The following is a 25,079-nucleotide window of genomic DNA, read 5'->3' on the forward strand; positions in this document are numbered from 1 at the left end:
ATGTGTGATGAAAACAAACCACATCGGATATAATCGCGTGTTAACACGCAATTAGGTACTAATAATGTTAAATAAATATATAACTTTGAATTACTCAACTCAAGAAGAAAGAATAAATTAGTCAACTACTTTTTGTTTATTGAAAAACTCATTGGTCCGACTCCGCCAACACTCATGGACGCCGGCCTCCGCACCACCGCTGCTGCTCTCAGCAATCTAGAGTAGTACGCCACCGTCCATCACCGAGAGATACCTAATCAGTCATTCGGTATTGATTGGATGTATAGTTCTATATTAGCTTTACAAACAACAATAATGCTAAATGACTTGTATTACGGTTAGATAAATTCTTTATTTTTATTTTTAAAAACAAATACTCAATAAATTATTAAAAAAAAATCTATAAAATATAAAAATTACAATTTTTAAAATTCAACTAAATATAAAAAACCCTTTTTAATATCTTAAAATTTTGAGATTTTAGATAAAGGTATCCTTAAGAATACTTTCTAATATTTTAAATCTTACTTTTACATTTGGATAAAGGTATTCTAAAAACACTTTTTAATATTTTAAAATTTTGATATTAGATAAAAAAAAAAATAGTTTGGATAAAGGTAATCTTAAAAATACTTTTTAATATTTTAAAATTTTAAGAGAGTAAATATACTTTTTCAAATTTAAAAAATTTTAAAATTCTTTTGACCATATTTTTTTAAACTTGTTTTTAAAAACTGTTTTTAGATTAAAAAATAAAAAATAGTTTGTAAAAACAAGTTTCATGTTTTCTTTTTGTCTTATAAACCAGATGAATCCAACTTTTATCTATTCTCTAAAAATTGTTATTTATTTCATTTCATTTTTAAAAAAAGTTTTCAAAAAATAATGGTCAATCAATGTTACAAATTTTTAAAAATAGAAAACTATTTTTAAATCATACAATCAAATGACCTTTTAATTTCTAGTTTTTATATAAAAATTATTATATTTTATATGGGAGTTTTTTATTTTTAAAAATTTTATCCAAATCATAATCTAAAGCTTTACCATCTCATGTAGTAAAAAATATAATTGATATCTTTTTTAAATAGATTTTCAAAATCTTTATTTTTTAAGATAAGTTTCTATAGTACTTCTTTGTATTAAAGAAAGGTATTCAACCAAACCTTAAAAATACTTTTTATGCTCAACCCATTAATGAATGCAGAGTGATTCGCTCCTGATGATGATATTAAACTAAGACCATAGGCGGAAACCATCTTCAAGCCTGCTTACCAGACAAATCATCCAGAACTTCAACCCTTGAGTTGCTTTGAATTGTTCCAGTGCTGTTTCCTGTGCTTAATAAGTAAAAGGAGAAGAGAAAACAAAAAGGAAAAATCACCTTCTCTCACAACCATCAATTTTACAGATTCAAACCTGGATTAATACAAAATTGGCAGCAACGGAGGAGGACATACGCAGGCATCAAGATCTGGAGATCAAGAACCAGAGTGTCCAATGCCAGATAAACTCGACGCTTGGACTTTACCTACTGATTTTCCATTTCTGATGACAACTATAAGAATTTGTATGAGCAGATATAAACTGACCATATCCTAAGCTAGAGCATTTAGCAAAATACATTAAGAAAATGATATGGAACCAACTCTTGGAATTTGTCCTAGTCCAACCTTCCAGGTGCAAAAGGAACTGGGTTTTATCAGCTAGTTGTTTCCCTGTTGCAATGGGTGAGCAAGAAAGCTACTGGGTGTAAAGGAGACAGCTACCCGGGAATGAGTAGATGACAGAACCCAAATGAAAACAAATCCGTTTCTATGCCAGGACCTCTGTCCTGACCTCAAAATGGCAAGCAGATACTTTAACCACCTATCCAGCTTAGGCCTCGTGATCCCATCATCCACTAGAATATGCAGTGACAATAATTACTGACATAAGACGAAGTGGGCAAGATTAAATGAAAGAACCACACAGAATATCATTATAGTTTCTACTGAGAAAACTGATGATAAGAGAGAATGAGGTCCTCTGGTTCTGAATTTTGTTAAAGGAACATGATCCTAATATTCAAGTGTGCAGAACCGTCTCTATTTTTCAAACTAAAAATAGATTTACAAGAAAAAATTCAGGCATGTGGTTTACAGTGCTGAAAAATATGCAAAAGAATTTTGTCAATGGAACAGGATATTAATAATATCAGGGTTGAGCTCCTGGAGTAGTGAAACCTGACCCACATGTTTAGCCAACTCCCCAGTCACCCTATCCATGTATAGAACATAAAGCCCATTCCTGCTTTCCAAGAGTTCTAATGCTTTCCGTGCATGAAGAATTGATGTCACCCACTCGACAAACAGCACTGCAATTTGAAACTGCATATCATTCCACAGTTGCTCATGTATGTTTGAAAACTTGGTCTTGAATCCAATATGGACAGTAATTATAGAGAATGTTTTCAGAACTACATAAACTCATGGAGGTATAGTAGTATAAGATTTTGTTTCTTAATTATAAACCAGGGATCATATTGCTGGTGATTTGGTGATAATGAAGCAAGACTGCTACAATAGATGTTAAAAGCTAATAGACATGTGCAGAGGGTGGGAAGGATACTTACTGTTGTCAAAACCTTCATCTCTTGACCAAACCAAGAAGTAGTCTGATATCAGAAATTCAATAAGCTGGATCCTGTCATCCATTATAAAAAATAAGACAAGGCTATCTGAGAAACACCACAGGGCAATGTATTGTGTCTAAAATTTTTCATATGATTTGAATTCTATTTAATGGGTGAGGGGAACATGATAAGATAGAAAAAAGGAAAATGCAAGCAAAGAAACAGTTCTTGAAAAAAGGAAAAGAAATAAAAAAGAAAGAAAGAAATTACTGCAAGAGATTTCACTACTTAAGCCAAGAAAGCATATAAATACAAGTACTGCAAGAGATTAGTATTTTTTTTTTTTAAATGTTAATGAACTCAAGATCTTCCATTTCAAAGGATGATTATTATTTGCTTAAATGGATAGAATGAATATGAGACAGTAATAATCACATTGTTTGACATATACCACTCAAGCACACTTGCTAGAAAACTACTGTCAATAAAGCCCATTCGGGACCATAAATGGCAGAAGGATGCTAAGGATGATTGAAGGAACACCAAGCATGCCGAAACCTCATGAAGATCATCATGGAGAAATGCACTATTCATATCTTACGCTGATAAAGGGAGATATCATTGGAGAGGCACAGCCACAAGCAAAAAATAAAAATAATAATAAAATTAAAAAAGAAAGACAGAATGAAGAAGAAGAAAGAAAAAAAAGCAAAGAAGAGGGGAAAAAAGGCAGAAATAAGCTTTGTAGATCTTCATAAAGTCATCTTCAGGAAAAAGGCAAGGCCACAAGTACTAGCGCATCAAAGAGCACTGAGCTCCTGAGCACAGCCACCTGTCAGCAAATTCTAGCTGTCTCATTATAACTATGGAAATCCTAATGACACTAATGAGATGCAAAATAAATTGAAAAAAAAAAAAAGGAAAAAGGAAAAAGAAAAGAAAAGAACATTAGTGATAAGTATAGTTAATCTTTGGGGAAAATGGTCATTCCAAATATTGAATTTAACTAACCTAAATCAGAAATAGTGGTTGTTAACAACAGAACAAAGTATAAAGTAACTATAATGACCTTCAAAATAATTTAACTCTTCAAATCCACAGCAGGAGCCAATCCTTAGAAATCTATTTAGTAAACTGCACCTAAAATTTCTTCTTAGAATTTTTTGTGGTAAACTTACTTTTTTAATGTAATATTTATGCTATTACCGTAGGGCACTATAACACCATATTACATAATTTCATGTTATGGACTGGCATCCATGAGAAGCACCTATCAAGCAGACAATAAGATAGGATTCTGTTTCATAATTAAGATATAACATACAGCTAACAACTAATTGACTTCAGTTTCCAAAAGATTGTGATTTTGCAATAGACAATTAGAATCATACAGATGATTATAGTTCTAAACAAATTACACTAGAATACTTACAGCACAAACATACAACCATGCAAATTTGGAAAAGCATCATCAAAAGGATCCAAGAAAAGCAAACTTTCAGCTATCAAAGAAATTCTTTGAGAAACTGAGAGTATTGCCCGGTGTCCAACAAAGGGATCACTTCCAAGCTTGCGGATCAAGTGCTGGACATAGAACTGGTGATCAGCATCCAAATGATGTAACTCTGAAATAAAATGTAAAAAACATAGGAAGGCAATTGATTAAGAGAAATAAAACAGGAGAATAAATGGTAGTATCATTAAGGACTTCAAAGGAGAGCATGCCAACAATGTTATATTATCACTATCAGCAAAACAATGTTAAATTATTACCATCAGCATATTTTTCTATAGAATGGCAAGCATATTTCCAATGCAAACAGTAAAATGCTCCAACCAGAAAAATAAGGTGTCACTGTTGATGAAGACCACCCAATAACCGGTCACTATCAAATATTTCTTCTATCTGGATTTGTTTTCTTTGTTTGAGGGAAGATTCTTATTTTGGACAAATTTGGGTGTAACAGTAGGAATATTAGCCAATTAGTGGTGCTTGCATAAGCAGAAGGAAGAGTTAGCTAACCATTTACTTATCAATTATGGGATTGCTCAAAGTTCATGATGTTTATTGTTTTCAACATTCAGTATTCCTTGGGGCTTCTTGAGTAAATTAAGGATACCCTGATTAGTTGGCAAGCTGTGATACATGGACATGTTAATTTCACCAAAATACCCATGTCGACACAACACAGCATGGGTGTATGTGTGAGATCCGTGTCATATTCATTTATATACATCTGCATGATTGTTTTATCTCTTTTTTAATTTTTTTTAATTATATTTATATTGCATAAGCTATTTTGCTACTTATAAATTGTAAAAAAAATAAAGAATTTTTTAATTAATTTCTAACTCTTGTAAGTGAAGAAGCACGTTATCTCTTTCTTATTTTTTAAATTATAATAGATAAATTTTAAAATAAATATAATAATTAATAGCGTAAAAATATTAAAAATAAATATCAAAATTAATATCTTAAAAAATCTAGATATAAATTATAATAATTAATATAAAAAAGTGGCATGATAAGAAATTAAATATGAATTATATTTTATCAACATCTAGTATATTAGAAGATTTTTATTACAAAATCAATATAAATTTTAAAATTTTCAAACTAATTAAAGTTTACTAATAATGTGGCATAATTTTTTTTTAAAAAAAACTTTCCTTAGCATCTCATTAAATAAAAGACCTATAATAAATAGGTTCTTCATGTACAATTAATAGTAATATCAAAGGAAAATAATAATTAGCATCTTGTTAAAACAGAAAAAAATATAATAAATATATTTTCTAACTACAATTAACCATGTAGGTAACTTATACTTATTTTACTGTGCTTATATTTAGTGTTAATTTATTTCTCATTAAGATCATATCCAAGTACCCACACCTATGGTTGAAAATTGAAATCCTTTTCAACTGAATCCTCATGTCCTAAGTGTTTAGGATGCATAGGATCTCACAACTAGACATGTTCCTGCACTTGACATTTATGCCCGAACCCATGTAACATAGTTGGGAAGGAATTTTTGTAAGGGGATAGAAAAGTATGGAATGCAGCTCTACTATGTTTAATTTTTAAGTATAACGAATGAACATAATATATATATATATATAGAGAGAGAGAGAGAGAGAGAGAGAGAGAAATTTCTATGGTTTAAACCTATCAGAATTGGAGCTGAGAACTATTCTTTTGAACCAACAATTTGAGTGGTCCGATGAGTTAGTGAAAAAGAGGCTATTCCTTGTACATTTTGTTTACATTTTGGTTGTCTTCAAGATGTAAGGAGTCTTTCCTTTTTACTTGTTTTTTTGTTTTTAAGTGGTACTTGTATACATGCCATGCATATGGGTTGCACCCCTTTAGGTGTTTGTTCTTATAAAATCTTATTTACTTATCAAACAAAGGCACTTATCATTCTCTCCAAAACAAAATCTTTCTTTGCTTAGCACAAGGTGAGAGATTGCTTTAGAAGTATCTAAATCACACAACTATTACATCATTACTTCTATTTATTTCACAAGTTCAAGTAAATTGAATTAGAGATTGTCCTTTCTTTCATATCCAAGATGGGCAATTTGTTTTTCCCTTATTTTTGCCTCAGTTCTTCATGTTCATATGATCAATTTCCAAGGGGCAATAGAAAAATGGGAATTAAAAGTAGCAAGCATAATCAAACCTTTTCACATTAGAAAACATCACAAACTTCAGTGTTTACAATGATTAGAAATCATAAATCTTCTTATGAAACACTGTTTCTTAAAGATTTAAGACACATCTCTCATAAATTTTAGAAAGTCATACCAAGAGAGGCAAATTTCCTACATGAGAAATGAAACTCAGGTAAATGGAATGAACTTTAAACATTCAACATCCTAGATTATTTTTGTTATTGTGTGAAATGAAACAGCTCCTTCTCATAAGATGCTAGCAAAGATGAAGCTTTCTAGATCACAAACTAGAAATAACTAAGAACTTAACAATCAAAGCACAAAGATTCACCAAACATAAATTTCTAAAACATGGAACTAGGAATGGATTAAATTTTAAATTTCAAGCACATCTAGCTATTTACCATCTCCTTTTAAGGGCGTACACAACCTTCTGACCAAATGCTTAATTAAGCTGTTGATAATTCCTTTAATGTATTCCACATTCTTTCTCACTGATAGCAGATTCTTCAATGAAGCTTCAAGTTACAAGCATAAAATCATTAAACTAGACCAAGCAACCATTTAAAAAGAAGTCATACATTAAGAATCTTGAGATAACATGGAAATATCTGATATTGAAAGTTTGACACTCAATCAAAGTAAGGAGAATGGTAACTAGAAGAGCATAAATGAAGAAACTTGTAATAATAAATCATAGAAGTTTCTCAAACTACCTCTCCTAAGCTGTGACTGTAAGGAAAGAACAACTAATCAATTGGTATAGCCCACCAAGCCAAACTATAGGGAAGTAGAATATGCGCTGCAGCACTTCATAATTCATATAAAGATGGTTATGGAAACTTGCTACAGCATCAAAGTAAAGTACATTTCAAGAATGTTTCTAAAATCTATACCCAACTCAACCACATCTTACACCCTGCCCGAAAAAAGTTCTTTTTTTCCATCCTCTTGTTCTTGTAGAGCCTTCAACTAAATGACCAAACATCTTCAATGACTCTACCTCATCTATTTCTCCATTAATGTCATCCTTGGTGTCTTAAGTATATTTTAGTTTTATTGTATCTATTCAGGCAGTACCATACTTCCATCTCAAAATCCAAATGTCAGCTCCCATGCTTCTATTAACAAGTTGTTTCTTGACTTTCTGGCAATAGGTACAATATTACTAAAATTTCATCAAATGCCAAACAGTCATAGCTTGAAATCACTGTTGATACTTGACATTGACGATCACTTAGTAAATTCACCATATCCCTTTCCATGTTTCAATTTCAATCATGATTTGCTAATGGCTGGAATATTAGTTTAGCAATTGTTTAGCCGAAACAAATTTTAATATGATTCAAGAATATTCCTGTCACTAAACATTTTTATTCAACAATCAATTTCTTCCAAGTACAAATTTCAGGGTAATATTAAGGCTTCTGATTACAATGATACACCAAGAAGGCAAGAAGTGGCATGTGGTCTGTTACATTCCATTAAGAATTACATCATCTACAAATGTGCCAAAGATACTTATTGATCCTAAAATACTTGCTTCAAGGATAATAGCATGCTAATGAAACAGGTTATAGAATCTACCTTTAGGAAGGTTATATACAATTTAAACGAAACTCAAGTGATAATAAATTAAGCACAAGATGCTACCTAAAATAAAGTCAACAGCTTGGTGTGACCAGTTTGTGAAGTTACTGTTCTCCACCTGCAGAATAGGTTTAAAAAAAAAAATAGAACTTAAAAAATATAATTAATATTCATTCAAATAAGTATTCATTTATGGAATCTAAGTGGAAGGAAAGCCTGCAGAAACAATGAGTAAAGAACACTGACAGGAGAAGCAGTGTCGCAAAGCTCCACCAGAAAATCAATTGAGGCCCTAAGTTGTTCTGTTTCATCCTCGCAGACTATATCTGCACTTGTAACCAGACCATACATTTATACAAGACTATGAATTTCCAGACACTAGGGATTGCACATTGGATTATTGAAACTCAAAAGAAAATAAAAACTAAGTGAACAGCCAAACTATTTCCATAGTTGTTTATATACCTGAATAATGGTTATGTTTGATTGAATCATCCGTTCTTTTTCTCCTTCGTTCCTTCAACCGCACTGAAGAGCAAAGGCAATCAAACTGCTGGGAAAACAAAATTAAAATACAAAGCTGATGATGCTAACGACGGTGATAATGAAACCTTGTCTGAGAAATCTCCGGCGAAGAACATCATTGAAGTTGCGATTAGAGCCACGTTCGAACTGATTGGGGCTCAATTTCCCCAAATCATCGAAGAAATGGCACTTGCAAGAAGCGCTTGGCGGGAAGAGATCATGTCGTAAACCATCTGAAACGAAAAAAGCAGCACAAAACCTAAGCACGATCTGTCCACGACGACTGAAACCGAAACAGAGAGTGAGAAAGATAATTCAAGGACCTTCGGCTTCCCTGAGATCTTCCTTGAGCCTAAGAAGCTCTTGTTTTCTCTCCTTGGCCTGAAACTCCAGGATATGGCAAAAGGCAATTAGGCTCAGTTTGGGCGCCAAAAAAAGAGAAGAAAAAGCAGAGACTAATACAAGAATCGGCTGTTTAGGTCAGAGACCTTTCGCTTCCAACGAAGAGCGTCGGAATGTGGAGGAGGAGGGTTGGTGTTGTGGAGGAGCTTAGAACGGAGGAGAGCCATGGCAACGGCCAATTTCAAGGATTGATGAGAGTCGGTGTTCGACGTCGACATTTTGCGTCGGTGACTGTGGCCTTCGGAGCTCTAATGCCGCCAACCTCACGGGCTTTTTTAACTTTTGCGGCAATTTTAAAAAATTATAATTAAAAAATGGTAGTTTTGAAAATATTGATAGATTTACGGCAGTTTTGGCCACGTGGAAGGTGTCTTTTGAAGAGACACCTTCCACAATTTTTAAAATCATGAAATAATTGAATTTAAGCTAAAGGTATCTCTTGAAGAGACACCTTCTACAATTTCAGAAAATTTGATTTATATTAAAGGTGTCTCTCGAAAAAACACTTTCCACGTGGCAAAAAATCCAATATGCATTAAAGGTGTCTCTTGCAGAGACACTTTCCACGTGGCAAAAAATCCAATATGCATTAAAGGTGTCTCTTGAAAAGACACTTTCCACAATTTGACAAATTTAAATGTCTTATGAATTTGATTTTAAAGCTAAAGATGTCTCTTGAAGAGACACCTTCTACAATTTCTAAAAATTTTAATTTATACCAAAGGTGTCTCTTTAAGAGACACCTTCTAGAATTCCAAAAAATTAGATTTATACTAAATGTGTCTCTTGGAAAGACACTTTACACAATTCCACAAAATCCAATATGTATTTTATTTGTGGAAATGATTTTAAAGCTAAAGATGTCTCTCTTTAATGTATGAAAATTGTGGAAAGTGTCTCTTCAAGATACACTTTCAGTATAAACCCAATTTTTTTAAAATAATAGAAGGTGTCTCTTCAAGAGACACCTTCAATACAATTCCATTTTTTGGGAATTGTGAAATGTGTCTCTTGATACCTTCCACAATTTTAAAAATATTGGGTTTATACTGAAAGTGTTTGTTCAAAAGACACTTTCCACAATTTCCATTCAAACAGTGGAAAATTTTGAATTTATGCTGAAGGTGTTTCTTGAAGAGACACCTTCCATAATTACAAAAAAAATGGAATTATATTCGAACACCTTTCATAATTTTTAAAAAATTGGGTTTATACTGAAAGTGTCTCTTCAAGAGACACTTTCAACAATTTTTCAGTGAAAATTTTGAATTTTGAAAAGGGACATTCTACAATTCCCAAAAAATAAAATTATACTAAAGGTGTCTCTTCAAGAGACACTTTCCACAATTTCCATATACAGTAGAAATTTTCGAATTTATGCTGAAGATGTCTCTTGAAGAGACACCTTCCACAAAAGAAAAAAAAAATTCTATCTCTTAATTAGTATTATCTACTGTACAACCAAATGTTTAAAGTTTATCACTTGTATACATTATAATCAGTATTTTGACATTCAATCCAAAACCAATGAAAACAAGTAAACCAAATGTCAAAATCAGCACCTTTCCAAAATAGTAACAATACTATTTTGTGTAAAATAAGTCCAAAATAGATAGAATACTATAGAACTTACGTTAATAAAAAGTTAGTTAATCCAAAATATAACAAGTAAAAACATACATCTTGAGTATTTGTCCAAAATAATGATACGCAAAATACTAATAGTATCCAAAATATAAGTCATATGTAGTAACATCCTCAATGTGTACCGCACGAAGGAGCCTTCCTCTTCCGTAGTGGACGTCTATGATGTGCATGCTCCACTATTGGCTCTATGGGGCTAACATGTAACCCTCCATGAGCTCCACGACCACGTCTCCTACCACGTCCTCGACCACGATTAGTCTTTTGTCGTTGTTGATCATCATTTGCTATATGAACTAACTCCTCATGAACCAATGTAGCCTCTATCGATGGTAGTGATGATGCAACAAGTGGTACTACAGGTGGAGTGGATAGCACCTTCATAGGTGTAATAGGAGTCTCCTGAACAGGTGGCAGGCTAATGTCAGTCGATGGTGCATCTCTAAGAACAGACGTATGCCTAGTCCCTCTCATATGAGCCCCTCGGCCTCTAGTCCGTACACCTCCTGATCGAGTAATGGGTGATATCAGCTGCTGATGAGGTGGTGGACTACTCCTCTTATGAGGCCCTCCTCCCCTAGTCCGTACACCTCCTGATCGAGTAATGGGTGATATCGGCTGCTGATGAGGTGGTGGACTACTCCTCGTATGAGGCCCTCCTCCCATAGTCCGTACACCTCCTGATCGAGTGATGGATGATATCGACTGCTGATGAGGTGGTGGACTACTCCTCGTATGAGACCCTCCCCCTCTAGACCGTACACCTCCTGATCGAGTGATGGATGATATCGGTTGCTGATGAGGTGGTGGACTACTCCTCGTATGAGGCCCTCCCCCTCTAGTCCGTACACCTCCTGATCGAGTAATGGATGATGTAGGTTGCTGATGAAGTGGTGGACTAATGTCAGTCGATGGTCGCACTCGGGCAACAACTGGTGTATGCCTAATCTCCCTCGTACGAGGCCCTCGTCGTGTAGGTCGTACATCTCCTGATGGAGGCTGGAGCTGTGTAGTAGCATCAACACTAAATGGAGCATCTAAGCGATCCATCTCATGTATGGCCTCTAATATAGTAGTACATAGCCTGCGAATGCGAAAATCATCTGGAGGTGCAATATCATATATCTGGTGTATGCTGGTAGTCTGTAAGTTAAATAAGAGTTGAATTAAATTCTTATAAAAATAAAATAAACTTTAATAAAAAGATAAAACATGAAAATTACCAATAGCTCGTGGAAGGACCCAGTCCGAGTAAGAAACCGAATAGCAATGGAGCGATACCACACCATGTATGGATCATGATACCCTAATGAACCTATAGCTATCTCGCCTCTAGCAATATGCTCACGCCTAGAGCTCCAACGTCGAATGTAGTCTCCATGTCGAGTAGTCCAATCAACATCATGTCTACCTCTCAAATCACATTTGTGTAAGATTGACTCATTATCACATGGTTGAGGAATCCCTTGACAAAAACCAAACTGCCGCAATACTCGATCAGGTCTATGCCATTCAATTATGTGGAAACATATCAAAGGTGAGATAGTGCACCATATATCTTTCCCAGCAGTACAATAATCAGGAAAACCAACATTCATGTCATCAACATAAGGCTGCCATATAATCTGTACCCAAGAAACGTTAGATATAATCAGTGGTTTAGAATTTGTTTAGAGAAACAAGTATAAGAAATGAATCACACTTTTATCACCTGATCTGCTGTAAGTCAATCAAGATGGTGCCTATACTGAGCTAAAATGTGCATGCTAATCGAAGTAGTCTGAAACTCATCTCTCCACCTATAAAATTAAAATAACAAAGCATAGTTAAATAAATAAAAAATGTTAGAATTTAAGTTTATGCATGTATCCTCATAATAGTAAAATTTGTCGTAATTTTATAATATATACCGAATGGCCAATGGAGGTGGAGGCAGTTGGTCATCATGTGGAGCTATACGTAAACGATGAGATGCAATAAATGGGAACCTCTCCCATACCCATAACTGGAGCAAAATCAGTGGGCCAGATATATCATGTGTATCAATATGAGAGGCTCGACACAACTGTCGATAAAGCCAAGCTAAACAGGCACTACCCCAACTATACCTACCAGCAACCTCAAAATCCTCTAGAAGGGGTAAAAACATAAGATGCACCTTATCGCTAGACTTTCCTGAAAATAGAAAACCTCCAATGAGCTGTAAGATATAAGCCCTAGTATAACGTTGACTAGACTCTTCATCAGCATCTGGTGCCAAAGTAGGGAAGCTCTGACTCAACCATGTAAGATGAAGGCGCTGGCCATCTATGTCTGTATCTCCAGGAGTGAGTCCTAATAGAGAATAACATACACGCCTCCAATCTAAACATGTGCTACCAGTAACTACATCTCCATCTACTGGTAGTCCAATCAACATGGCAATATCCTGTAGTGTAATCGTGCACTCCCCCTGAGGTAAGTGGAAGGTATGAGTCTCAGGTCGCCATCTCTCAACAAATGCAGTAATAAGATGCCAATCTAAGGAAATGAATCCTAAGCATGCAACACCATAGAAGCCTGCCTGCTGCAACAATGGAATAATACGCCCATCGAGTACACTGGTGCGATGGAAGATCGCCTCACGCCGTCTACAATGAAGCTCCTTAGAGTCAACACTTGTCCATGCTACAGATGACCTGTGTGTGGCCTGTCCATGTAGAACTGTCGGATCCAAGGGTCCCGGCTCCATCGTACGGTGATACCTACATATACCAAATAACCATCAATTCTTGTTATCATTAGTATGATTACAAATTTACAGACATTACATAAAAATATCATATTATCAAAATGGATAATCTTTCATACTTTAATTGTCATAAGGAAGGGGGTTGGAGAATTGCCCTCCATCTTTTGTGGGACAGTTGCGACGATTATGACCCGCTATTTTACATAAACCACATCGAATCCTAACGCTTGGTTCCTTCAAATCCATTTCATTCCTTATCCTTGATGATCTAGGACGCCCCTTATCCCTCATTGAAGTTGGGTCAGGGTGGAGAATAGGAAAATCAGGATACGGCCAATAAGATTCATGAGGAATGGGATTAAATTCAAGAGCATAACAACTGGCATAGGCATCCAGCCTATAGTATTTTTCAACTAATTGCCAACTATCAATCCTCATATGAGCAGAAACAGCTAGCACATGTGAGCATGGAATGCCAAATGATTGTCACTTATTACAACTACATATACCTTCATTAAGCTTAACCACTTGTTTGTTACGTCCTTTATCCATATGAAACCCATGGAGAGCAGTAATTACTTCAAATGTTTCATGAATTCGATGGAAAATGGTGACAGTGTGTCCACTAGCTTTGGCCTCGGCTCTTCTAAATTTTTCAATTGCATACGTAGTGTACACATCTCCAACTGCCATTCTAGCACGTATCTCTGCTCTACAAGTCTCAAAGTATGACACACATCGATAAAAAGTTAATTGAATAAGTGCAGTGATAGGTAACATTCGCGCACCCTTAAGCACCCCATTAATGCACTCAGCAATATTTGTGGTCATCCACCCATCCCGATATCCTAGATCATATGCTTGAGTCCACTTTTGAGTGTCTAACTTTGAAAACCAAGCCACACTTTTTTCATCCAATCGTTTTAACTCCTCCATGTATCTCTCATACTTCCACGGTTGATGTTGACATCCAGCTCTATATGCCAACTCTTTTAAGACCTTATTCTTAAATTTGTCATTAAAATTGCTCACTACATGCCTAAGACAATATCGATGTTGCGCATGAGGGGGGCTCCATCCAACTGATAGATTTCTAACAGCAGCATTTATTCCTGCATGGCGATCTGAAATTAAGCATATTCCTTCTCTTTGAGTGACGTGATGCCTCAATGCAATAAGAAACCAAGACCAACTATCCTGTGATTCTTCCTCAACAATTGCAAACGCAAGGGGGAATACATGACCATTTCCATCAATTGAAGTAGCAATTAAAAGCTTCCCCATGTATTTTCCATATAAGAATGTACCATCAATTTGTATAATTGGTCTGCAATGCTTGAACCCTTCAACACTTGCCCCAAATGCCCAAAAAACACGCATAAACCGCACGTTCCCAGAAATCCCTCCTAAAGGTATTGTCTTCCAAACAATCTTTGTTCCAGGATTAGTTAGCTGAAGGATGTTCATCCACTTCGGCAATGCTTGATAAGATTCATCCCAATCACCAAAAACTCTAAGCATTGCTTTTCTCTTAGCTTCCCAAATTCTTCTATAATGGACATCATATCCAAATTTATCCTTCACTATCTGGTGTAATGTAGCAATAGAGGTAGTGTGATCCCTCTAAACTACATTTTGGATCTCTCTTGCAATCAATGTAGAGTCCAATTGAGAGTGGTCTTGTGATAATTTAGGGTAAACACAAGTATGAGGACCTGCGTACTTGGTTATCTCAAACATTCCATGGCTTTTACGACGACATCCACGAAGCCTCCAATTACATCCTTCCTGCCACTTCTTACATCTCACTGCCCACAATTGTGGTTCTGATTCACAAACCACCAAATGTTGATTCCGACATATTACATAACGTTTTACAGCATATTGCAAGTCTTCTTTACTCTCAAATCTCAATCCTTTAAACAACTCATTGGATTCATTCCACAATCCGGTACGTGGTGTGAGAGGCTCAGTAGTCATGCTATTTATTGCATCCCAATTCAATTGTTTGAACATTGGGGAAGGCATAATATGCTCACCATCATCTAAAGAAACCTTATTTGTTGGAGGTTCATCATCATAATGCATCTCATTAATCTCGTCCTCATCATAAAATTCCACATCATCATTTTCATTTGTAAATGGGATGTCAACATAATTGTTTGTCGCTCCCATGACTGACTGAGTTACTACTGCCAAATTCCCCCCCATTTCGTCATTGTGTGCTAAATTCTCATCCATTTCATCAATCTGCACTGCCGAATTCCCCTTTGCAGGTATTTCCACATCATGACCCATAATTTCTTGATCAAATATGGACTTAACTCAGATGAATGATCCCTTGGACGTGTCTGCAAATACATTTCAATAGTATTCGATGGTGGGATTTGTGCTACAACATGAAACATTAACCTTACATCATCATCATCTTTAATTGGTAATTGTATATAGTTAATGTTTCCATTTCCAATCGACATAAGAATTGGATACCGAAATATCATGGATAACATGATATGAGCGCGATCGATCGACATAACATGACACAGCTTATCCTCCAACTCATCATATTTGATCAAATTGTTCACTAAGACACCTTTTTTAGGAGGACAACTGTAACACACCCCATTTGGCCCATCAATTATTTCACCATCCTTATAACACACAATTGTAAGCAAACTTTCCATTGATTACTAAAAAGAATCAAATAAAAGATATATAAGACTAAATCAAATTAAATTTATTTTAATTTATCATATTCAATGTAATGTATTTTATATAATTTAATAATCAATACACTTATCAAATTTATAGTTTTTATTAAAATGTACATACAAAATTGAGCTTTTTTTTGCCACGTGGGGGGATTCGAAACCCCAACAAAAGGTTCAACATGCATCCATAGCTCCACTAGGGCAAACTTGCCCCATGACATATAAGATGCACTAAAGAAATATATATATCAAAAGTTAGAATATAAATACAATATTAAAAAAACACTTTAAATAAAAAATTAATTATAACTATTTTATAATTGAATGAAAAATTTTCATTTAATTGATTAGTAAAATTATATCATAATTTTATTCATAGTGTTTTTACTATTATCAATATATTAAAATTTTATATATTTATCATCATATAATATATCATAATTTTTTAATATTAAATATATTTTAAAATTAAACTATAATCACATTTCACAATATTATCATCAAATAATATTTTATATAATCAATATTCACTTATCAAATTTATAATTTTCATTAACATGTATATACAAAATTGAGCTTTTTTTTGCCACTTAGGGGGATTCAAACCCCCAACAAAAGGTTCAACATGCATCCATAGCTCCACTAGGGCAAACTTGCCCCATGACATATAAGATGCACTAAAGCAATATATATCAAAAGTTAGAATATAAATACAATATTAAAAAAACATTTTAAATAAAAAATTAATTATAACTATTTTATAATTGAATGAAAATTTTTCATTTAATTGATTAGTAAAAATATATCATAATTTTATTCATAGTGTTTTTACTATTATTAATATATTAAAATTTTATATATTTATCATCATATAATATATCATAATTTTTTAATATTAAATATATTTTAAAATTAAACTATAATCACATTTCACAACATGTATATACAAAATTGAGCTTTTTTTTTGCCACTTGGGGGGATTCGAACCCCCAACAAAAGGTTCAACATGCATCCCCTAGTTCCACTAGGGCAAACTTGACCCATGATATATAATATGCACCAAAGAAATATATATCAAAAGTAAGAATATAATACAATATTAAAAAAACACTTTAAATGAAAAATTAATTATAACTATTTTATAATTGAATGAAAAATTTTCATTTAATTGATTAGTAAAAATATATTATAATTTTATTCATAGTGTTTTTATATTATTAATATATTAAAATTTTATATATTTATCATAATTTATGTTATAATCACATTTCACATTATTATAATCAAATAATATTTTATATCATTTAATAATCAATGTACACTTATCAAATTTATAGTTTTTATGCATACAAAATTGAACTTTTTTTTTTCCACTGTTGGAGGATTCGAACCCCCAACAAAAGGTTCAACATGTATCCCAGCTCTACTAGGACAAACTTGTCCCATGATAAATGATATGCACTAAAGAAATATATATCAAAAGTTAGGATATAAATACAATATTAAAAAAACACTTTAAATAACAAATTAATTATAACTATTTTATAATTGAATAAAAAAATTTCAATTAATAAAAATATATCATAATTTTATTCATCGTATTAACTGATTCCGCTTACCTTGGAGTTAAGTCTAATTTTCACTCCGTATGAATATCAGTCTAACCAGATAAAGGATTCATATAGAAATACAAATATTTCTTCAACTGATGTATGTGGATTGCCTATTAAAGATCAACATACCTTCTTGCAATAGTTGAGAGCAATGAAACAAATAAAAATATTTCTTATTTGTTTTTAATTTTAACAAAAAAAAATAGTATTTTTTATTTTTTATTTTTTATTTTAACAAATAAAAAGTGAAGAATCTCCTTGAATTTAAATTTGAATTTCAATTTCAATTTCAATTATTGTAGGTACTAATCTAATCAGGTTATTATTTTTTTATTTTGTTGCAACCCCCGTTTGATTCCCAAGTTTGTGCAATCCCCGTTTGATTCCCAAGAAAATCCATCCCCCATTTGCTTTCCGGGAAAATCCATGCAAAACCCCCTAAAAAAACAAAATTTCAATTTCAATTTCAATTTCAATTATTGTAGGTACTAATCTAATCAGGTTATTATTTTTTTATTTTGTTGCAACCCCCGTTTGATTCCCAAGTTTGTGCAATCCCCATTTGATTCCCAAGAAAATCCATCCCCCATTTGCTTTCCGGGAAAGTCCATGCAAAACCCCCTAAAAAAACAAACAAAAAAATGTTTTTTTTTTGCTCCGTGCTTTCTGGATCTGTCCAGGGGTCTCTTTGCTTTTGTGCCATTGGATTTAAATTTCACAAACCCTAAATCCACGATTTTTGAGCCACGCTGAAAAACACAACCTTTCCCCTCAAATTATGATCACCTTTCCCCTCAAATCATGATCAGATTACCAAATAGCTTATATTTTTTTATAAAAAAAAATTGGACAAATACCATGTGCGCTGGCTGGACTGGTAGAAAATATTGGGAAAAAAAAATTTTCAACTTTCCCACACTTTCTTGGCAACCAAACAGAATCACAACAAGCCGAACCACAAAAAAAATTAAAACTTTCTCCATTATTTTTAGTCTACTCAGTTTCATTGTAAAAAAAAACAAAAACTTTATTTTTTTTACAACTTTCCCACACTTTCTCGGTGACCAAACACAACCACACCACCAAATATAACCACATAACTTACAGAAAACACCGGGGGCAATGGTTTCTCAGATCTTCACTTCACTTCCTTCCTATTGGTGTTGAAGCAAGGATCTCCACCTCATGATCAGCGTGCGGGATAGTGGGTTTTCGGGCATAGGAGTTTTGATGCAGAGAAGAAAAACGGGAAGGGAAGAGAAGAAAAACGAGAAGGGAAATGGAAAGGGGGGAATGGGTTTTCATATCTCATCCTACGTGTTATCCTAAGTGTTCAAAAGTGCCGTAGAATTGCAATTATTTTCCAAACTATGGTATTTTAAATATTATTTTTTTTAATTGCAGTATATTTATCAAAAATCCCCAACCTCACATTTGCATCATTTCTTGAACGTGTCAACCTGCTTTCAAACACTTCCCTCAATGATACGCTTTGACAAACACATGTTTCCATTCAATAGTAGGTTTTCTTTTTAATGAATGTAATATTGCATTCTACAGTAGATATATATAGTTTGTGAATAATATAAAGTAACATCATCTCAAATAGTTATAACATTTGTAATTAAACATGAATCAATTGATAATAGAAACTTTTCATAGCATAAATCTGTCATTAAATGGGCAATTACATCAATTGGATGGTAAACTCAATTAATACAATCATGTTTGATTAACATAGTCATTCCTACCTACAACTATGATTACTCATGAATGAATTAACAATGTAAACGCTAAATGGGGCAATATGCCATTCGCTGAGCAATAACATTAATTAGGTTGTGAACTTGATTGAAGCGGTCGTGTGTAATTAATATGATCATTCACGATTATATTTGTAAGTACGCTTGATTGAATTAATAATACAAACTCTTAGTGGATAATGTATCGCAAGATCAATAAAAACATCAATTGGACAATAAACTCGATTTAGGTGATCATGTTTAATTAATAGTCATTACTCAACCACATCGAAACTACATATGAATGAATTGACAATACAAATTCTTTATAAGGTAGTAGGTCCTCATATCAACAATAACATCAGTTGGGTTGTAAACTCAATTCAAGTTATCATGTCTGATTAATATTGTCGCATGCTAGCTATATCTACAATTGTACAAGAAATGATTGACAATTCAAGCTCTTTACAAGATACTGTGTCATCAAATTGATAATAACACCTACAAGCAATATAGGTGATAATTGTGGGATGCTCGCCTCCGTCCAACATGACTTGTCCTGCACTTGCCATGTATCATCGTCTGTCCACCAAATATCCTTGTCTATCCATCTCACCATGTAGATCGATAAAAACTGTTTGGATACTATTCATCGCCACCTATCTAGCATTAAATACAAAAGACATTAAGCGCATTAAATGTCACAACCATTACTAAGCATAAACACCAAACTTCAAGGTTTAAAAGCTATTATTAATAATTGGCATTAAAGACAATAAAAGCATAATCAAAGACACAATTAAAGTAGAGAGAGAATGTTACTTTTAGGCAAGAATAAATAGCCATCAATCACCATAAGAAAGGTACATGACCAGTTCCCAGTGTTCTCTTGCTTAACTCTTCCTCACCCAACTTAAGTTTCAGAGGAGTGTGCTTGAAAAACCCATCCGGACACTTCTTATTGCAGATGAATTCTTCGTTTACTTCAAGAGGAGACTAGTCAAATACATACATTGTTGGTCATACACCAATAATAATGAGCAATATGCTAACAAGAATAGCATCTACAATGCACTTGAATGAGTTGACAATACAAATGCTTTATGTGGGGATTAAACTCTAAACCCTACATTGTATGAAGTGATGTCATGAGCATGTGTTGCCTATAACATGCACTTCTAAATACATTGATAATATTAAGAGACTCCATACAATGCCTAACTCAATAAAAAAGAGCATTGCTACACATAAAAGAACAACTTTGGGTCTTACCTAGTCTATATGGTTATGGTGATATATGAACATCTAATTAAAAGGAATACTTTGCAATGTTGAGAAATGAATTAATGTAATGAGTAAAGGTAAATATGTTTGTTGAGGATCTCCATGCCTTACATGCCAGAATTCTATGTCATCGTCCATTAATGATGCCTTGATAAAACCTTTAAAAATAGATAATAGCAATTCTACAAATGTAAGAAAAGAATAATTGAAGGCTTATTCCAAAAGCTCACTACTCTATGGTCTATGTTAAGGAGGGTAGATGGTGTAGCAATCTTTGATAAGAGTAGGACATATGCTTTGAACATGTGGGGTAAAGGGTTTAGTATGGATGTCTCAAGTGAGATTCAAATTGATGATGTGGATAGCTCGACTAAAGGAGGGCAAAAGATGTGGAAGTCTTTAGTGGTAATGAACAAGTTAATATAAGTGTCTCAAGTAAGAGTAGAGTCAATGATGTGGATAACACACGTGAAGGGATTGCAAATGACGTAGATACCTCAAATGGTGGTAGGGTAGCCAATGCTAGGTGGATATATGGATGATGCTAAGATTATCTTAGATTGATGCACAAATGGTCTAAGTCTCAACTACTACCTCTCCTTAAACTCTAATGAGTTGCAACATAGTAGTGTTGATCAATTCAAATAGTCTCATGGTTGGCATTGATGGTGTAGATGACTCACATGATGGGTTTGTGTGGTGAACCTTTCCAATGGCATGTAAAAAATCATTAACAATCTAATGAATGTCTCTCAAATTAGCTAAGGTAACTCTAATAGATCAACTAGCAATTTGCATCATGTGATTTGTAGTAAAAAATAAAAAATAAAACAAAATAAACGCAGCATCAATACCTCGAATCTTCTATTAACCTTAATTTATAGTAAGATTTTTTAATTAAATTGAATGATCTTATTAGTAAGCGATGACGGTCACTATATTATGGAACCCCATTTGATCTCTATGCACAATGGGTGTGGTCAATAATCATGTAATCCTATAATAACGTACCATCTTTGGATCGTGAAAATCTATGAAAAAAATGACAAATGGTGTCATCACAATATATTTGGAGCGATTAACTTAGTGTGATTAACATGCTAGGCATGGAATGCGAACTAATTGTACCAATGTTGTCCTTGCTTGTCTACTAAATATAGGTCTAGCTCTATAAATAATGCAAATACATTCCTTGTTGAAAACCCAACTATCATAAAACTCAATCTAACTTATGCCACATAACAATGTCAAAGAAAATATGAGGTAAAACATCATTTGAAAAATCTCCCAACCAACCACAAATATAATTGAAAAATATTTAATCAAATATCTTATTTAAGGCTTCCATAAAACATGTGAATGTCAAAACCCATCATTAGTAACATTGTTGCACATGTTATCAATGGTAATGCAACGTATCCATATGTTATCTATCCAATCTCTATGTGTCAAATTGATCTTAATAGAATGTCAAAACATGAAAAGACAAATTAAAATCTTATTATACAGATACTATGCATTTACATCCTAATAGATCGAGCTACAATGCCTCGTGTGGCAATAGATCAACAAGCATAACCTTATTTGTTGTTACAAATGTCAGATTTCTGATGAAGACTATATGATAAGGAATAAGGCAAAGAGTGATATGGATTGGAATACACTAAAAAATAGTCCCATGTTGCATAGTATACTATGGATCCAAAGGTTAGAGACTTACAATTCCTATGATTTTAAGTGCACCAATACCTCATTATAGTGGGAAGTTTATATCCCATGGATTATGATGAAGTAGTGAACGGTTTTCATGTTCATTCTTGACTATGAAAGGATAATTAGAATATTTGTATTCTAACATAGTTTGAGTTCTTGTAGAAGCACTTAAAGGGATAAAACCCATAAATGTAAGATGGTCTATAAAAAAACAAAAGAGTAGATGGAAAGTTTGATTTTTGTGTGGCTAGACTGTAGCTAAAAGTTATAGTATGAAACTTTGTTTCAACTATGGAAAACTTTTTCAATAGTAACCATACTCCAATCCATCAAAGTACTCCTATCTATTGCAATGCATCTCATTTATGAGATACTACAACTAAACATTTTTATAGCAAAGAGCCTTGTATGTACAAGAAGGAATAGGGAAGCATGATAGTGTTCTTAGATCTTGTAAGTAGATGATAATTTACTCATTTTGAATGATATAGGTATCAATCAAGATCTATTTGTCTACTTAGTTCTCAATGAAAATCTAGAATGAGCCATTTATAAGTTCTTTTAAGATTACAAGAATAGGAAAATTGTACTATATCACCTACATTGATGAGCATTTAGTCAAGTGCATGATGTAGAACTCTAAGAAAGGTTTGCTACCCTTTGGGTTTGGAGTTGTCTTTCTCATGATCAATGTTCTTAGACATTTGAGGAGAGATCGCATTAAGGCGGTATCCTATGCTTCTATAAGGGGTAGCCTTAAGTAACATTTGTTTTGTTATAGGAATAGTGAGTAGATATTACTTCATATCATGATTAGAGATTTGGGGAGACATCAAGCACATATGCAAGTATCTTAAGAGAACAAGAGGATATATGCTTATGAGTTTTTGTGACGAGTTGGTACTCCTTGGGAACATGGAATTAGAATTTCAATTTGATGAGGAATTTTGCATTGTACACTTTAAGTGGTTTTTGTTGTTTTTGAAGTAACAAAGGAAGTCAAATGGCTTAAGATGTTTCTTATAAGAACTAAGGGTAGTTCCCTTTGCTATATCATCCAAGATCCTATTTTTTATAATAGTAGGATGGTGGCACAATCTAAAGAACCAAGTTACCACAAGAAAAGAAAACATATGGAAAAGAAATACTACTTGATTTATGAGATAGTTAAGAAAGGTGATATAATTGTAGAGTAGATTCTTTCTGCAGTGCCTAGTCTACTTTTAGGGCTAGTGGAAGTTTGTTAGGATTGATCCCCTAAAAACAAGATATAATGTTACAAAGTTAGACTTGACAATCCTCTTTTTATCCCTTTTATACATTGACATTGAATTGAACAATAAGTACATACCTCTTACATTGTACATGACTTGGGTACATTAGGAGTTGCATAAAAAATATAAGTCACGGGTTGCTTATAAATAAATAAGTTGTCTACAATCAATTCATAGATTTGGGCAATCAAATAGAGACTATAGTGCATCACTTCATAATTGGGGGGATGACTTGTCTTGGTTGTTGGAATGGATTTCCAATGGTGAGTGCACTAGTGTATGTGATGCACACTGGACAAGGACTATGGTGAATCATGACACATAACGCAAGGCTATCAATTGTCATTATTCACCAAAATACTATATTGTATGGATTCTCAACCTTAAGAGGATATGGAGCCTATGCTGAAATCAACATGAGGCATTAATCTATGGCTAAAACCCTAAAATCGTCATATATCCCCATGGATTAGGTCATTATTGATGGAGGTTGATGACAACGAATATTCTCAATAGAAGCACCATGATATCTCATGAAATTGAGATAGAGTGTCTCATTGGGTGATTCAAAGGACATGTGATCATGAAATATATGGTCACAATAATTCCTTTAGTGGAATTTGACATATACTCCTTAGAGTTAGAGTATGTTAGTTGATCACATAATAAGTGAGATCTATAACTCAATGATTTGAGAATCAATTTTAATAGGTGATAGCACTACCTTGTTAGATTACGGACACAAGTTCAAGGAGAGTTTACATGCAATGGATAATAGTGATGTGATAGCATTACTGTTGGCAGATTGGAGGGTTGGTCGCGTCCATCAATTCTCCTTGTGTTCGTTGTGGGCGCTTGGGTGAATGCACTATAAGGTTAGGGTATGTGTCTTTCTTAACAGCAATTGCTTTTAAGAAAGTTGGTAGCGCTTGAGGTCTTACAAGTGGTATCAAAGTCGAGGTCACGAGTTCGAACCCTAGGGGTGTCGTTGGGAGAGGGGAAATTGTTGGCAGATCGGAGGGTTGGCCACGTCCATCAACTCCCATTGTGTTCGTCGTTGACACTTGGATGAATGCACTATAAGGCTAGAGTATGTGTCTTTCCTAACATCAATTGCTTTTAAGAGATTTGATAGTGTTTAAGGTCCTACAATTACCTTGTTAGATTATGAACACTAGTTTATGAGGGGTCTGCATGCAATGGATAGTAAGTCACAAACTTGAGCTTTGTCTCATTATTATTTACATAAGGTACTAGAGTGCAATTGATTTTTTTTAGTAGGATGTTGAATCAACTTCAAAATTGGATTCTGAGGGAGCCAATTTTCCTATGGGTCCCAATGATCCCCACTCTAAGCTCATATACCATGTTGGCACAATTTATGAGGGTTGGATTGGCTCTTGGTTTACTCCTATGCATAAGAGCGTTTTGGTAATTATGCAAGGTTGTACAAATGATAGTGAATAAGGTCTCTGGATTGAGCTAATTGATTAATTAGATGGACATGTGTGGTTATAAATCAATTATGACTCATTTTGGGCTAGATTAATTAACCCAA

The 25,079-nt window shown here is 33.7% G+C and overlaps 2 protein-coding genes across 3 annotated transcripts; both read right to left on the bottom strand.

Moving 5' to 3' along the window:
- Positions 1-1,953: 1,953 nt before the first annotated feature.
- Positions 1,954-19,015, bottom strand: LOC100250192 (protein MULTIPOLAR SPINDLE 1). 2 transcript variants are annotated; one of them, XM_010658317.3, is made up of 11 exons: positions 18,936-19,015; positions 8,896-9,071; positions 8,731-8,788; positions 8,494-8,640; positions 8,348-8,410; positions 8,129-8,208; positions 7,946-8,000; positions 6,697-6,810; positions 4,047-4,239; positions 2,615-2,685; positions 1,954-2,356 (listed from the first exon to the last, which is right to left on the bottom strand). In XM_010658317.3, the coding sequence occupies exons 2-11, from the start codon at positions 9,025-9,027 to the stop codon at positions 2,172-2,174; spliced, it is 1,098 nt and encodes a 365-aa protein (XP_010656619.1). In that variant the 5' UTR covers positions 9,028-9,071; positions 18,936-19,015; the 3' UTR covers positions 1,954-2,171. The 2 variants fall into 2 exon arrangements, with proteins under 2 accessions (XP_010656619.1, XP_010656620.1); XM_010658318.3 differs by having other exon boundaries at positions 1,954-2,369.
- Positions 13,305-15,482, bottom strand: LOC104880719 (uncharacterized). Its single transcript, XM_010658355.1, has 3 exons — positions 14,886-15,482; positions 13,694-14,771; positions 13,305-13,597 (listed from the first exon to the last, which is right to left on the bottom strand). Exons 1-3 carry the CDS (start codon positions 15,480-15,482, stop codon positions 13,305-13,307), a joined length of 1,968 nt encoding a protein of 655 aa, XP_010656657.1.
- Positions 19,016-25,079: the final 6,064 nt, after the last annotated feature.

Source organism: Vitis vinifera, chromosome 11, assembly GCF_030704535.1.
Source record: "Vitis vinifera cultivar Pinot Noir 40024 chromosome 11, ASM3070453v1".
NCBI lineage: Eukaryota > Viridiplantae > Streptophyta > Magnoliopsida > Vitales > Vitaceae > Vitis > Vitis vinifera.

Bases quoted from the DNA above. Each gene is read 5' to 3' on its own strand.
- LOC100250192 (XM_010658317.3), bottom strand. From the start codon at position 9,027: ATGTCGACGTCGAACACCGACTCTCATCAATCCTTGAAATTGGCCGTT. The intron at 8,001-8,128 runs GTCAGTGTTCTT...CCTATTCTGCAG, and splicing joins TTTGCGACACTGCTTCTCCT to GTGGAGAACAGTAACTTCAC. The intron at 4,240-6,696 runs GTAAATAGCTAG...ATTTTATTTCAG, and splicing joins TACGCCCTTAAAAGGAGATG to AGTTACATCATTTGGATGCT.
- LOC104880719 (XM_010658355.1), bottom strand. From the start codon at position 15,482: ATGGGTCATGATGTGGAAATACCTGCAAAGGGGAATTCGGCAGTGCAG. The intron at 14,772-14,885 runs GTTTACCCTAAA...ACATTACACCAG, and splicing joins ACGCAGGTCCTCATACTTGT to ATAGTGAAGGATAAATTTGG. The intron at 13,598-13,693 runs GTATATGTAGTT...GTTGGCAATTAG, and splicing joins AGTGGTTAAGCTTAATGAAG to TTGAAAAATACTATAGGCTG.